Raw genomic sequence first — 13,907 nt, forward strand, 5'->3', positions numbered from 1 at the left:
TGGAGGCAGAACTTACCGGCCTTTCCATAGTGCCTAATCATGTTGGTATATGCTTTTTCGTCAAGTGATAGGCCCAAACTCTGTGCTGTGCTGAACATCTCAATGGCCTTCTCTAATTTCCCTCCTTGTCCATATACACTGCATTATTTTACATATGGAAATTACAATCATTAATATTAGAGCAAAATAACTTATTTAGATGACATTGGGAATTTTTTTCTTACTTAAGTAACAAATATCAGAGGGAGAGATCACCTAATCATAGTATTATATGTCTGAAGAGATGGATGGACACCTGATGTTATCATGCGATCATATATGCTCACAGCAGAGTGCAATTTACCTACACAAATAGAATTACCAGGATGTCTTAGCATGATCAAGGGAAACTGCTATTTTTTAGTGCATTAAATAACTGGAGATATTCCTACCTGCATCCAGCATTGACTTAATGAATGTGTTGTATGCCACAGTATCAAGTTCCATATTTCCATGGAAACTGTCATCGATCATGCATTCTGCCTCCTGATATTTACCTGAAGAAAGAAATCAAATAGAATTGATTGTAACAAGTTGCAATGAGCACAACAGAAAAAGCTGCTTTATCATGAACTATGGAATACGAACCTTTAAATTTTGTTAGTTTTTTAAATCAAGAAATATTATCATTACAGTTGATTGGTACATTGGTCTATTTATCATCAACATCATCACATTGCTGTCATGACGACTAAGCCTTTTATCATTGAACAGGGTCAAGACAGGGAGAAAATAATATGGAATTCACTATAGTTTTCCATTTGGCTGGCAACCTCTCTAGACAACCCGGATATGACTAAGGCTTTGGAATCGCTAGTATACTGGGCATGTTCTCCATAGTTGTACAAGTTAAAGTGAACAACAAAACAAATTACAAACCAAGTAAGATGTTGCTAGCAATGATTGAGGTGCAAGTCATGAGTTTGCATCTAAAGAAGGCTGTACATGTTCAACAAGATGCAAAGAAAATACCTATTAGGATTTTCACATAGCATTTAAGTTGAGATGCATACCATTCTTACTCAAAGCATTCACTAGAACACTGATGATGACGGCATCTGGAACATGCCCTTGCCCAACCATTGCTTTATAGAGGTGGGTTGCGTCATCAATTTTGCCACATTTGCAATAGGCGTCTATCATAGAAATATAAACTGGTTTTCCAGCTGGGCAAAAGTTTGATGCAGATTCATATATTTCCAAGGCTTTCCTTAGCTGCTGGTTCCGGCCGTAAAAACTAATAATAGAACCAATTGCTGCATCCTCGGGTCGGAAACCTAGCTCAATTGACTGATGATACAATGATTCGGCTTTAGCAACATCTCCTGTAGCAAGAAAGCAAACTTTAGAATATGCAAGTTATTCAGAAAAGACCACAACTTAAGATTAACGAATGGAAATAGAAGAATCATACAAACTAGACACCATTAGCTGCTTGCCTTCCCTAACAGACTTTATGATCAGTTGGCTAGCAACTGATAAGCCACGACTCATTTCCAATAGAGATTTCAGTAGTTCTTTGGTTCTATACATGTCGCCATAGTCCAAGAACAAGGAGACCATATTAGCACATGCTGCAGCATCAGGTTTTTCTAATGCCTTGAACAAATTCTCGGCTTGTCTAAGCCTTCCACATTCTCCATACATGGACATCACAGATGTCATGTTAATCTTATCCTTGCTCATCCCAATATTTTCCATCTCTTCTATCAATTTATCAGCATCAGCTATCATCCTCTCTCTGCAGAATACTTCCAAAACAGTCCTGTACAGCTCTTCATCAAATTGAACTTGATCTGTTCTGATCTGTGTAACTAAAGCCTTTGCTTTCTCCAAAAGGCCCAATCTAAGATACAAATTAAGCAAGTCATTGCAACAGACTGCATCTAGAGCACCACACCTGGATAGAGCATTGAGTGTAACTTCAGCTGAACCAACATCTTTTTGGGCAACAAAACATCGAAGCAAAAAACCATATGCAAATTTCGATATCTCGACATTTCTTGATCTCATGAGCTGCAAAACATCTAAAGCTTTCTCAATGTTTCCAGCATTAAGATGGACCTGAGCCATTGCCACATATGTCCTCTCATTAGTGAGGAGGCCTAATTTTTCAACATTTGCGAAAGTTTGTTCGGCATCATCATATAAACCAAGTTTTCCATATATCCTAATGAGTATTCCATAGATCACTTCATCAGGAACAGTCCTATTTTTCTCCATTTCTGAGAAGAGTGACAGAGCTTTGGAGTAGTCAGAATTTTTGTAATGCAGCGTCAGTAGTGAAGAACAAGTATAATTGCTCGGAATGATGCCTTGAGATTTCATCTCTCCATAAAGTCGTAAAGCTTCATCCTCTCTGCCATTTTTAGCATATAAGCTGATCAAAAGGCTGTATGTATCCTCCTCAGGAATGAATCCAGACTTTTTCATTTCCACAAAGGCATCTAAAGCATTTTCCAACATGTCCTCTTTCACAAATGAACCTATAGCAACTGCATAAGTGAAGTTATCAGGTTTCAATCCAGCATCTAGCATCTCTTTCCATAACTTGATGACTTCGCCATGTAATTTTTTCTTTTGCAAAGAAGATATCATGAAATTATAAACCGCAATGGACGGTAAAATTTCCCGCCTACGCACAGCAGAGTAGAACAGCATCATATCTTTATGACGCCCCCATCTAGAATATGCACACAACATAGTGCCACAGGCAACTTCGTCTGGTTCACAGCCTGCTTCAAGCATCTCCAAAAATATCTGTTCAGCAAGTCTGATCTTTCCAACTTGGCCATAAATCCTAAGAATGATGGTGTACACAATCACGCTAGGTCTGTAGCAAAGCTGCATGCCCAAAAGAAAACCAACAATAGTCACCAAATATAAGGCTTTTCTTGTTAAATTTGTTACATCTATATCAATGCAACTAGTGTACATACAAGCTAGTGCCAATAAAATTTTGATATAGTCAACCCATTCGTACAGGTTTCATGAGAAAATCATTAAAAATATAAATTCAACGTTCTGCATAATTTGGTTTCAATATGTTATTCAGCGAGTTAAACGGATTTTTTTAAAAATCATAACTATATACCAATAACTTATTCCTTCATGGACAATAGAATGTGTCTCCACTAAGTTATGTAGCTTTAATATATTTTGATTTTTGACCTGTTTTTCACTACCACATAATTTCTTCAGAATTTATACATGAACAATGAATTTCTTGATCACATTATCATTCATAAAATTTGGGGGCATGCACGAAACTACCATAAACACTTTTATTAGAGATAACCACCATTTCATTTAAATATAATGTTTTCGAGAGGGGGAAAACCCCCTGATTTTTTCAATGAGTTGGTAACAATTTCAAATGGTTCATTTTTTGTTCATGCAGTTGAAATTTACCCTTCAAAAAATGCGACAAAAACTCGCATTACCTGCAACTTCATCCACCCAAAAAAATCCCTCACCTGCCTCCAACCTCTCTGTTCCTTAAGCACAACACACATCTCCCTAAAGCTCAGCTTCCCCACAAAAGAAGCCATCACCTCCCTCATATCACACTCCCCATCCCTCTTCCCCGCGAGCCCCCTCACCGTCTTCACCGCCGCGACCACGTGCTTCCCGTACACGTGCCCATCCCTATCGTCCTCAAGGTACTGCACCATCTGCTCGGGGGTTCTCCGGACCCACCGGGGGGCCTCCGCGTGGGGCCCCTGGTTGCGGCGGAGGCGGCGGAGGTACTGGGCGCTGGGAGTGGATGAGGCGGCGGGCGTCGTGCGTCGGACAAAGGTTCTTCTTGAAGGGTTTTTTGTTGTTTCTAGGGTTAGGGTTTCCGTCGCTGAGAGTGAATGGGAGCGGACGGCGAGCGAGGCTTGGGGATTTTGACGGGTTTGGGGCGTCTGGGCTTTGAGGGAGGAGGGAACGGGGGCGAGGAACGGGGATCTGATCGAGTCCATGGAGAGAATTTCTAGGGTTTTGCTTGTTTTTCTAGGGGTTTTGAGAACGGGCGCTGGAGTCTGGAGATGAGGAGGAGACGGAGATTGTTTTTTTTTTTTATTTTTTAGAGAGAAAGAGGGACACACAAAAAAAGCGGGGTTTTCGCCGTTACGAATGTCACGTGCATGGCACGTGAGTTTTTTTAATAATCAAAGGATTATTAGGGGGATAAATTTTCAAAACCGTCCTCGTTGGACTTTTAATCTCAAAAACAGAGTCATTTTCAACTTATTTTCAGAAATCGACCTGGTTTCAGCGCTAAAACCAGGTCGATTTCTGAAAAAAAATTTCAAAACTTCACGGGAGTTCAACTCTCGTGAAGTTTCATAGTTCAATTTTTCATTGAACTATAAAACTTCACGGGAGTTGAACTCCCGTGAATTTTAGTAAAGCTTACTAAACTTCACGGGAGTTTGAACTCCCGTGAAGTTTCGGAATTTTTTTTCCAGAAACCGACCTATTCATCAGGCAGAATCTCTGGCCATCATCGGTCGCCGATAACGGCTGTAGAATATTTTTCTATTTTCTTATTTGAATTTCTACTTTATTTTTGTCACGGTTTTATGATGTTAATCAATCTCCCAGTATGATTGATCTTCATATTTCCCCAACTATTTTCGATTCAGGATACAAGTGAAATATCGCAAACGAATTTGGAGACCGTAGGTTCTCTGTCTGCTGATGACTCACAAGGAACCGAAAACTTTAGACTACTTATCGAACAACCTGTAGAACCACCTCTGAATCAAGACCAACCAGCTCGATGCCCGTTACCAGAACCTTCAATACTCGACGCAAGTTCAAAATCCTCTCACTCCTTTCACCTGTCAAGATGCAACGGTTCGCATGTTTTAGTGGTGATGACCGATATATTTTCAGGATGGAAGAATACGGAAAGCTCGTATGTCCAGTGTAGACACTCGATTGAGGACCGAGCTGCCAGTTATGAAAGATGAACCTGGTACTGAAGGCGAAGCTGAAGAACCAAAGCCGCCGCCTCCTCCTCGTTCCACGCAGAAACGCATGTTGCCGTCCCTCAGCGCCCCTGAGCATGCCTTCCCAAATAAGCTCCTTGCGTGTGAATTTACGGGGCGTGATACTTTTGGGTATGCTATTTTGTGTCTTCAGTTTTCATCACTGTGTATCAGTAGGTTCAGATGTTGAACAGTGTAGTTTTCTTCAGTGATGTGTTTTAGCGCAGGCCCTGTGTTTGTTTTCTGGGCATCACTATTCTTAGTTGCTTACGCGAGGTAATATGTGATTATACGTTTCTGATTCACTGGGTGCGAGTACCCTCTACTAATTTCGTCAGGCGTGTGAGCTTAAAATGCATACTTCATAGGATTTTACTGTATTATCACCGATTTGCATGTCGAAAGCAAGAAATAATATGCCTGCTGATGGATCAGAAAACAAACTTGTTTTATTCTTTCAAACCAAATGGCTGGTGCTCAAGATTTCACTGTAAAATTATACATTACAATCACAACATTTACAAACCTAACAAATATCAATCACTTGACGGAATCTGATAAAACCAGTAGACAATTATTATCAAAAAAATTTCAGAAAATTCAGATGATTACTCCTGCCTGACAAACGGCGACGAGCTCAATTCTGTTGTGCTGTAGAAAGAGTCCTCCACTGCATAAGTGTCATCCTTCTCCTCATCCCACTTTAGCACTTCTCTTATGTACTTGAAGGCCTCGTCAACTGTTGGTCGGTCCCTAGCTCTTGCTTGCCACACAAAGAGCTTTCGGTTTGTGAGGGAGACATAGAGATCCTTGAACTTCATTGCAACATAATAGTAGGCCTGGTGAGCTAGCGACTGGTTGTTATGATGAGTCCTCACAGGAGAGAAGTCATTGAACCATTCACAGACCGAGATGGGTGAGCGGTTTATCTTCTCCTCAAATAGGTCATATTTGTTCAACACTAGCACAAATGGGGTCTCTCGGAAGCAGGGATGCCTAGTTCGTTTCAAGAAAAATAATCATTTAGAAGATATTCCTGAAATCTTATAATTCTCGAGGTATGGCAAATCATTAAGCTCACCCTCCGAATTTTTTTCTTTTTTTGGGGGGGGTAGGGAAAAGAAAGCTCTAGCGCATATTACTATGAGAAAAGACAGCACAGAGATAATTTACATGGGGAGTAACTTGATACCCAGAGGTATTTAAGTACAGTAAACTTTCTTATCAAAATGTGATCACTAAATTAAAATATCAACGTGTTTCTGAGATAAGGTCAAGTGAAAGAGAAGTAAAATGAGAAAAGAAATGACTTGTATTCGGAAAAAAGTGGAGTGGAACCTGATTGTGGTCTCAAAAAGCTCCTTGCTTTGCATCATCTTGTTCTGGAGAGGGCTGTTATTGCCATTTACTGGGGCCCCATACTGGTCATAGTCACTGAGGGATACACAAAATATCACTGCCCGAACATCCTCAAACATTTCAACCCATTTGCAGCCCTCATTCATCCCCTTAGCACTCACCCGGATCAACTGATATCTGATGAAAAGAATGAACAAAAATAATTAAGATGAGGTACTCGTTTACCTTTATTAGTTCAAATTATTGCATAGCATATTGTCCCAATAAGTTAGAAACCATAACAACAACAAATCAAGAGTGCTAATACAAGGCAACAGCAAATTGTCTCCGGCATGCAACCCAAACCAATCATAAAGAGAGGTGAATTCACCTGGTAAGTGGTTGAGAGTGGACATCAGGATTGTCATTATATGGTTCTGACATTGGGCTCCTATCATCAAGTGAGAACTCAATGAATGCCAATCCATTTCCTTGGGTTACTCCTTCAGCATACAATATATCTTTCTCTGAAGGCTCATACTCATTGCTTGATATTTCAATTGCCTGCAGAAAAATAGAGTTCACAGAAAGGTAATGTTAAAGTTACTTAATATTAATATATTTTAGTAAAACTAAGAAAAGAAAAGAGACTATAGTGCATATTGATGCTCAAGAAATGCCTAAAAGTAATCATTTTTGCTATTTAAGATCAATCACTAGGCATGATGGTGAGATAGAGGATTAGGCATGACGGTGAGATAGAGGATGATGTTGTACATCGAATCAAATCGGGATTCGGGATGGTTAAAATGGAGGAGTGCCCCAGAGTCTTATGTGATTATAAAATACCAATGAAACTAAGGGGAAATTTCTATAGGACGGTTATAAAACCAACTATGCTTTATGGGTCTAAGTGTTGGGCAATTAAAAACCATGTGCAAAAAAATGAGTGCAGCATAAATGAGAATGTTGTGATGGTCTTGTGGGAATACATTAAAATATAGAATAAGAAATGAATGCATCCGTAGTAAATTAGAGATTGCTCCTACTGAGGATAAAATGAGAGAGAATAGATTAAGATGGTTTAGTCATGTACAACTGCACTGATTAGAAAAAGTGATAATATTATAGTTAACGGGGCTAGGAGATCTAGAGGTAAGCCCAAAGGACTTGGTTGGAAGTAGTTAGGAATGATATGATTATGACTGACTAAAGAGATGACCCATAAGAATGGAATGGAAGAATAAGATTCATGTAGCCGACCCTAAACCCTAAACATTTGGGATAAAAGCTTTGTTGTTGTTGTTGTAATAGTTCCTCAGTTTTCCTCGCTCACCTTTGCAGAAGATTATAAGTCACAGTAGAATTCATGCCTAGTCAACTAAAAAGTTATTTAAGAACCCCATTCAGAGAGGCATCATTTAGCAAAACCCCTAATAAAACTAAGGTACTTACGAAACCTTAAATACTTTTTCTTACAAGGTACAAGTTTATCCAATTATCACGCTCAAACAATAAGCATCTAATTAACGGCGCTTCCAAGAACACAAAGGACTAGCCAATGCTTTTAATTTTCCCAAATATTTTGTTATACCTTCCATGAAATCATACAAGTCCGAACATGGGTCATTAGAAGACGAAAGAAAACATAACGATACAAGAGAATAGAAAGGATGTCAGGTCCGAAGATTTTCATTCACTTAAACATAACATTACTTACTTAGAACTTAAGAACTGAAATGCTGCTAAAGACATACCCGACTCAAGAAGTAATCGGCAACTTCTGGAAGAAAATGAAGCTCGCTTTTTCTCTTGTACGTCTCCTGTATGGCAGGATCTTTCCACATCTCATCAACCAAAGGAGCATATTCACGTGTTGCTGCAGGGAAAAATGCATCTAAATCTCCCATTGCTATGATGTCTAAAAGCCAGTCAGAAAACTGCTTCAGCCTTCCATTGATAGAGTAAACACATTGACTAGATGCATTCGTCTCGCCACCACCATCTTCACCTGAAACTACTGCAAATAAGTTGCTCATTCAACAGCTGTAAAAGCACCCAAGAGAGAGAACCATACTAAAAGTCTAAAACACCAAAAATAGGATGAAGTGCCTCAAAAATGGCATGAAAGATTTTATCTAATTTAATAATTCACAAAAAAGTCCTCTCTAGAATCAAATAACTGAAAGTTCCAACTTACTATCACTGAATCTTCCATAAATTTGGATATGCAAGAAATTACTACAAATGAGGAACGCCGTCAAGACTAAACCTCATGTCATGCAGAAGAAAATGTATGTCAAACATGTGGAGCTCGTTGGTTTCTAATAATATAAAACTGTCCTAGATCATCCCAGTAGCAGCCAGTGCGGTTAGATCCACAACAGTAGCTTGATCCTGCTTTTGATGCTAGACCTTGTTATTTGATTGCGTTATGAATTAACCATGGTCCTTCACGTTAAACTGAAAGAAATCAGCACTTCATTCATCCAGTCCTTTCAACCCAACCATGAATATCTTCATTATGGTTGCTGCTTAGTTTCAACAAGCTATATCAGCCCCCTAACAACATCCTAAGCAATAATCAAGAAATTAAGCACATGAGATGTCCTACCATAGAAATCAAAAGGCTGTTCTAGTTGACAGAGTAAGAAAGAGAATATACTCACTATGCCTTTTAAGCCCAACAACCATTGTCACCCAAAGTTGTCATGCTTAGACCCAGGCAATGGTTAGCTTTTAGTGTATATGAATTATGTGAATACACCCCTACTTCTGGCGAAATGGAAGGAAAAGAATTTAATATATTTTCACTCTTGTTTACATGCAAATTTGAAGCTTAAACACTCGCTGCCGACTATAGTTCAAATATTATTGATGGAAACACAGAGGTGTTTAAGACACTAAGTCAATAGTGACCACCAGAAATGGAAATACATGCAAATGAAAACTCAATTATAAGCTCCAAGTCCATAAAACTTTAAGCAATTTAGCTATAAAACTTGTATGGGTGTTTGAGACAGGCTTTTTTTTTCTTGAGCTTATATGTGACGCTGGCTTATATGGTAGGCTTTGGCTTTTATGATAAGAACATAATAAAACTTGTACGGGTTAAAAAGTCATTTGCCGGTCAAACCTAGCTTATTTGGATAAGCTTACAAGCTAGTTTTCTAAAAGTTGGGGAACCCCAACTTTTTAAAATGGGGCTTAAAACCTAGCTTATTAGAGATGCCACCAAATGTAAATATGAATAAGTTAGCTTATAAGGTACTTTGACCAAAAAATAAGCTCTCCCAAACACACATTCCAGCATCTTGTGTACAGAATATGTCAAAAGCATGACCAAAACTTCTCATCGTGCACATTCCATAATTGGTTTTCGTTTGCTAAACTGACATAATCACTACTAATATCAATAATCATGTGCCGTTTCATGCATAATCTGCGAAATTGAAGAGCACAAAAGGAGAAGCAATATAACACATTTGAACTAAATACTAGAGACAGCTTTAAACCAAAAAGCAGAAGCTGCAAAGTACAGAAGTTACCTTCAGTTGAATGCCGGTCAACCAAACTACCTGCCTTCAACCTAGACAAAGTCTCTTCCTCGAAGCGTTCCCGCCCCTCAAGCAAAATACTGAGGTATTTGTACATATTGCTTTGAATCATTAATTTAATGTTATCTAGTTCTTCTTGGGTGAATTTATTCCCGTACAAAAATTTGGCCTGTTCAAAACACAAAACCATCAACCATGAATATCATGTTAAAAAGATATCAATAGAAACAATCCATAATAAGGGAAAAAGAAAAAAAAACTAAGTTTAAACAGTAACCACATTGAATAATTATGAGAAAAGACATTATCAATGTGAACTAATGCTTTACTTATTTGAGCGTGAGCAACCATAGACCTCAAAAGAATGATCATTATACAGAAGGCTATAACGTGGTAAAAGCGCCGCTAAAAACAACGTCCATGAACAAACTTACCATATACCGACAGCCATTAACAAAATGCAACAGTTACACCAATAAAAACTTATGGGTTGTGCACTTAATTTTAACACTAAACAAAATGATATGTGATAAACCTAACATGTGTGACGCTAGAGGGATACAACATGCATCCACAAAAAAGAAAAAAAAAGAGGAAAAAAAAAGAGTGGCTAGATACAACCTCCACGAACAAACTTACCATATATCGACAGCTACTAACAACATGCAACAGTTACATCAATAGAAACTTATGGGTCACGCGGTGCATAATATTAACACTAAACATAATGATATGTATAAACCTAACACGTGTGACACTATAGGGAAACAACATGCATCCATAAATAGAAGTCGGACACTAAGCCTGAAAAATCGCGATGCTTAATTTCAAATAGGGATGTCAAAAGTCCTCCTGCCATCCCGCCCCCCCCCAAAAAAAAAAAAAAAAAAAAAACCCCACCCTCCCAGTGCACAACGCTATTACACAGAATCAGATAGAATAATAGCTGATTGTTCTAGTGGATAGTGAGTTATGTACCCACACGCGCGCTCACACACACGCGCACAGAGACAGAGACAGACAGACACACACACACACACAGAGAGAGAGAGAGAGAGAGAGAATAATACCTGATTATTCTAGCGGATAATGATTTATGTACCCTTACACACTAGAATTACAATATCAGAAAGAATAATATCTTTGAAGAACATGGAATAATGCAAGGCAAGAATCTGGATGCAGTAACGACAACAGCAGCCCGACATACAATACATCACGCAAGGACGTTAGAAAGCAAACATTTAAAAGTAGAGCATGAAAATACTTGGAACAGTATGTTGTCATTCATATATCGCATATTATGTCCACACTCCAGTGTTTACATAATTTAGTAAAATAAAATTCAATATAATATAAGTTCGCAGAATCAATATATGTGTTACTACAAACCTGTTAAAGAGTAAGCAAGAAGCTACATGACCTCACCTGCTTAAATATAGTACTTGTTCCAGATCCCTGTAGTCCAATTAGTAAAAGCTTTTGAATTCTTTTTGCCTCCCAATAATTTGGGACAGTTCTGGCAGTATACGGAGCCTCATCCCTTGTTCCATGTGAGTTTGCATGAGGTACTGGCAGTGACAAGAGCGAACATGCCAGTCGTGTTAACGTCTGTCTAACAAAGAACATAAGCAAGATGTTAATAATTCGGAAAGGACAAAAGCACCAACCTTGACATGCATGAAAAACGCAATCAATAGAGGGACATACGCACCGACTCCCAGATTTTTCCTTTAATGTTATTCTGTCCCTCCTCCTCATAGCGACCATCCTCGTACACCCAAAAATGTGTATCACGGGGACATTGCACGTTTGCAAGCTGCAAGTGAAGAAGTTATGGAGTCAAAAGAAGTGAAATGTGTAATAAAGATGTCAGCTTAGGGTATTCCATAAAGCACCATAACGAATTACCACAAGTAGTCTGTCATATATGAAATAACTTACTCATCAAATGAAACACCAGAATTTATTTCCTGCTTCATCCATGTTCTAAATTGGTTAGAATATTGAAATTTCTCGCATTTTGTTACGTTTTTCTTTACTTGAAGATGACTTCAGCATTATTTGCTTAGTATCATAAAAAGCAACAAAAGGCTGGTTCACGTTTTTGTTGTTCAAATAAGACAACCCCTGTAAGGTGTTCTTTACAATAAGCAACCGGAAGCAACTGTATATAATATCAGCTCATGCTCAGTGGAGAATCAATTTCTCTACTGGATAAATTAATAGCAAAAGATGTTGCCTATACCTATCAGCATTAATATCAGAATGAAAAATCAGTTGACATCAAGAAAAATCATGTAAAAACTGTTCGTAAGAACAAAGACGTGTATTGAGATATGTCAAAATGCCCACCTTTAGAACTCTGAGTTCAACTTTTGTGATCTCCCTGCCATTTATGTACACTTGGGTGTTTCCATTGCTTGCATTAGGAGAAAGCTTTCCGCTGAAATTCAAGTTTGAGCTCACAAGTCTATCTGGTTTCTCCCCCTCCTGCCATACCAAAGAAAATGTTATTCAAACATCAGCAAACAGTATGTCAAAACAACAATAATAATAAATAAATAAATAATTGCTGCCATGCCTAAAGCCATCAGAAACAGAAGCACTTACCTTTCCCCATAGACCCGATTCTTTGTCATACCAGTACCTCCCTGGCTTCAATTTCTGAGGAGGCAGGGAGCAATTGAGCAAGTCTGCCATCTCCTCAGGCCTCAAAGGACACCCATTTACTATAAGCTGCTCTGGACGCAGTTGATTCGCTGGACATTCCTTCTCTGCTTTCAAAATTTGCTTAACCTCCAAAGGGTTGAGCAACCGCGACAAAATCCTTGAGCTCTTCCCCAGTTTTGACCTCTTCGACTCGTCAATCGGCCGACCGATGCATTGCACACACTTTCGTCCTTCTGGCATTGACCCCATGGCCCTTAGCACGCAGTAACTACAATACCTCGAATCACAAACTAAGCAAGACTCTTTGCTCTCCCACTTCCTCTTCCCACATCTATAGCACACTCTCTTCCTTTTCTCCTTTCCTGATACCCCAACATACTGAGGAGAAGAAGCCGTTGTCTCCATGTAAAGTTCCGAACTTTTAGACTTGTCGACGGTGTCAAAAGTAACCACAGCAACTCTCCTCTGCTCATTTACAGACTGAGGTCCTGGTGAGCTCTGAGCGGAGCCAGTTCCAGACTCCGAACCCGAATTATCTGAAAACTCTTCATTTTGCAGAACCGAAACCACCGACTGCTCACTTCCCTCACTTCCCGAGCCTCCGGAATCTCTATGGCTCTGAAATTGAGAAGGCGAACCAGCACAACCTTCAATCCTAGACACAGGAAGCGGTATCGGATCGACGACGGGTGGCACAACACCATCGACAGACCTCTGCGACTCCGAAACTGGCTCGGCAGTGGGTATTGTGGGGTAACTAAGATCAACAGGTTCAACTCTAGGGAGATCATAGGCCACCGGGGGTCCATCGTACTCGATGGCAATCGAGTAATCAAGATTTGCCGGGGCATCGGGAATCGGAGTTCCGGGGGGTAAAATCCTCCTTAGCATATCCTCCCAACTACTCTTCTCTAGGGTTTCCGCCATTTCTCCAAACAAAATCCCTTTTGACGACTAATTTATCAAAATTTTCGACATAAATTCACACAACAATCAACAAACTCACTCAAATTAAATAAACGGGGCGGAAAGATCCAACCTTTACTCGTCCCCCGACGAAAAAGGGCTCGGGACCGAATCAAAATCGCGTCTTTTCGAGATCAAATCGGGGAAAAGGGAAGAGCAAAGGGCCTCGGTCGAAGAGAAAATGGACTAGGTCAATTGATTGGGGGGGGCGGTCCTTGGAAGGGGCAAAGGTCGTTGTTTGTTTGGTAAGAAGTAAGGAAAATTCCCAAATTGGGGAGCACCAATCAGAAGTTGGGGGCGGTCAAAAGAAACCCTAGAGGCTTGCAAATTTAATTTGATTGATGGATAAAGGGGG

At 39.5% G+C, this 13,907-nt stretch overlaps 2 protein-coding genes across 6 annotated transcripts in view; both read right to left on the reverse strand.

Annotated features, from left to right (window-relative positions):
* The window catches only part of LOC109819445 (pentatricopeptide repeat-containing protein At5g27270), a 5,867-nt gene extending 1,786 nt beyond the window's left edge, over nt 1-4,081 (reverse strand). For 2 of the 3 annotated variants that reach the window (XM_020385176.1, XM_020385178.1), the window contains exons 1-6: nt 3,483-4,081; nt 1,479-2,883; nt 1,053-1,364; nt 432-536; nt 256-343; nt 17-138 (exon numbers count right to left, since the gene is read on the reverse strand). In XM_020385176.1, the coding sequence (XP_020240765.1) occupies nt 17-138; nt 256-343; nt 432-536; nt 1,053-1,364; nt 1,479-2,883; nt 3,483-4,004 (2,554 nt within the window). In that variant the 5' untranslated portion in view covers nt 4,005-4,081. The remainder of the gene's footprint in view (nt 1-16; nt 139-255; nt 344-431; nt 537-1,052; nt 1,365-1,478; nt 2,884-3,482) is intronic. The other variant, XM_020385177.1, reaches the window with a different exon arrangement.
* LOC109819446 (extra-large guanine nucleotide-binding protein 3) lies at nt 5,446-13,907 on the reverse strand. Of its 3 annotated transcripts, none has more exons than XM_020385181.1 (9): nt 12,527-13,907; nt 12,269-12,406; nt 11,628-11,732; nt 11,342-11,524; nt 9,905-10,082; nt 8,114-8,373; nt 6,748-6,920; nt 6,357-6,554; nt 5,446-6,014 (listed from the first exon to the last, which is right to left on the reverse strand). In XM_020385181.1, exons 1-9 carry the CDS (start codon nt 13,511-13,513, stop codon nt 5,627-5,629), a joined length of 2,610 nt encoding a protein of 869 aa, XP_020240770.1. In that variant the 5' UTR covers nt 13,514-13,907; the 3' UTR covers nt 5,446-5,626. The 3 variants fall into 3 exon arrangements, with proteins under 3 accessions (XP_020240770.1, XP_020240771.1, XP_020240768.1); XM_020385182.1 differs by having other exon boundaries at nt 8,114-8,367; nt 12,527-13,906; XM_020385179.1 differs by having other exon boundaries at nt 8,114-8,376; nt 12,527-13,906.

This window comes from Asparagus officinalis, chromosome 8 (assembly GCF_001876935.1).
Source record: "Asparagus officinalis chromosome 8, Aspof.V1, whole genome shotgun sequence".
In the NCBI taxonomy this organism is placed as follows: Eukaryota; Viridiplantae; Streptophyta; class Magnoliopsida; order Asparagales; family Asparagaceae; genus Asparagus; species Asparagus officinalis.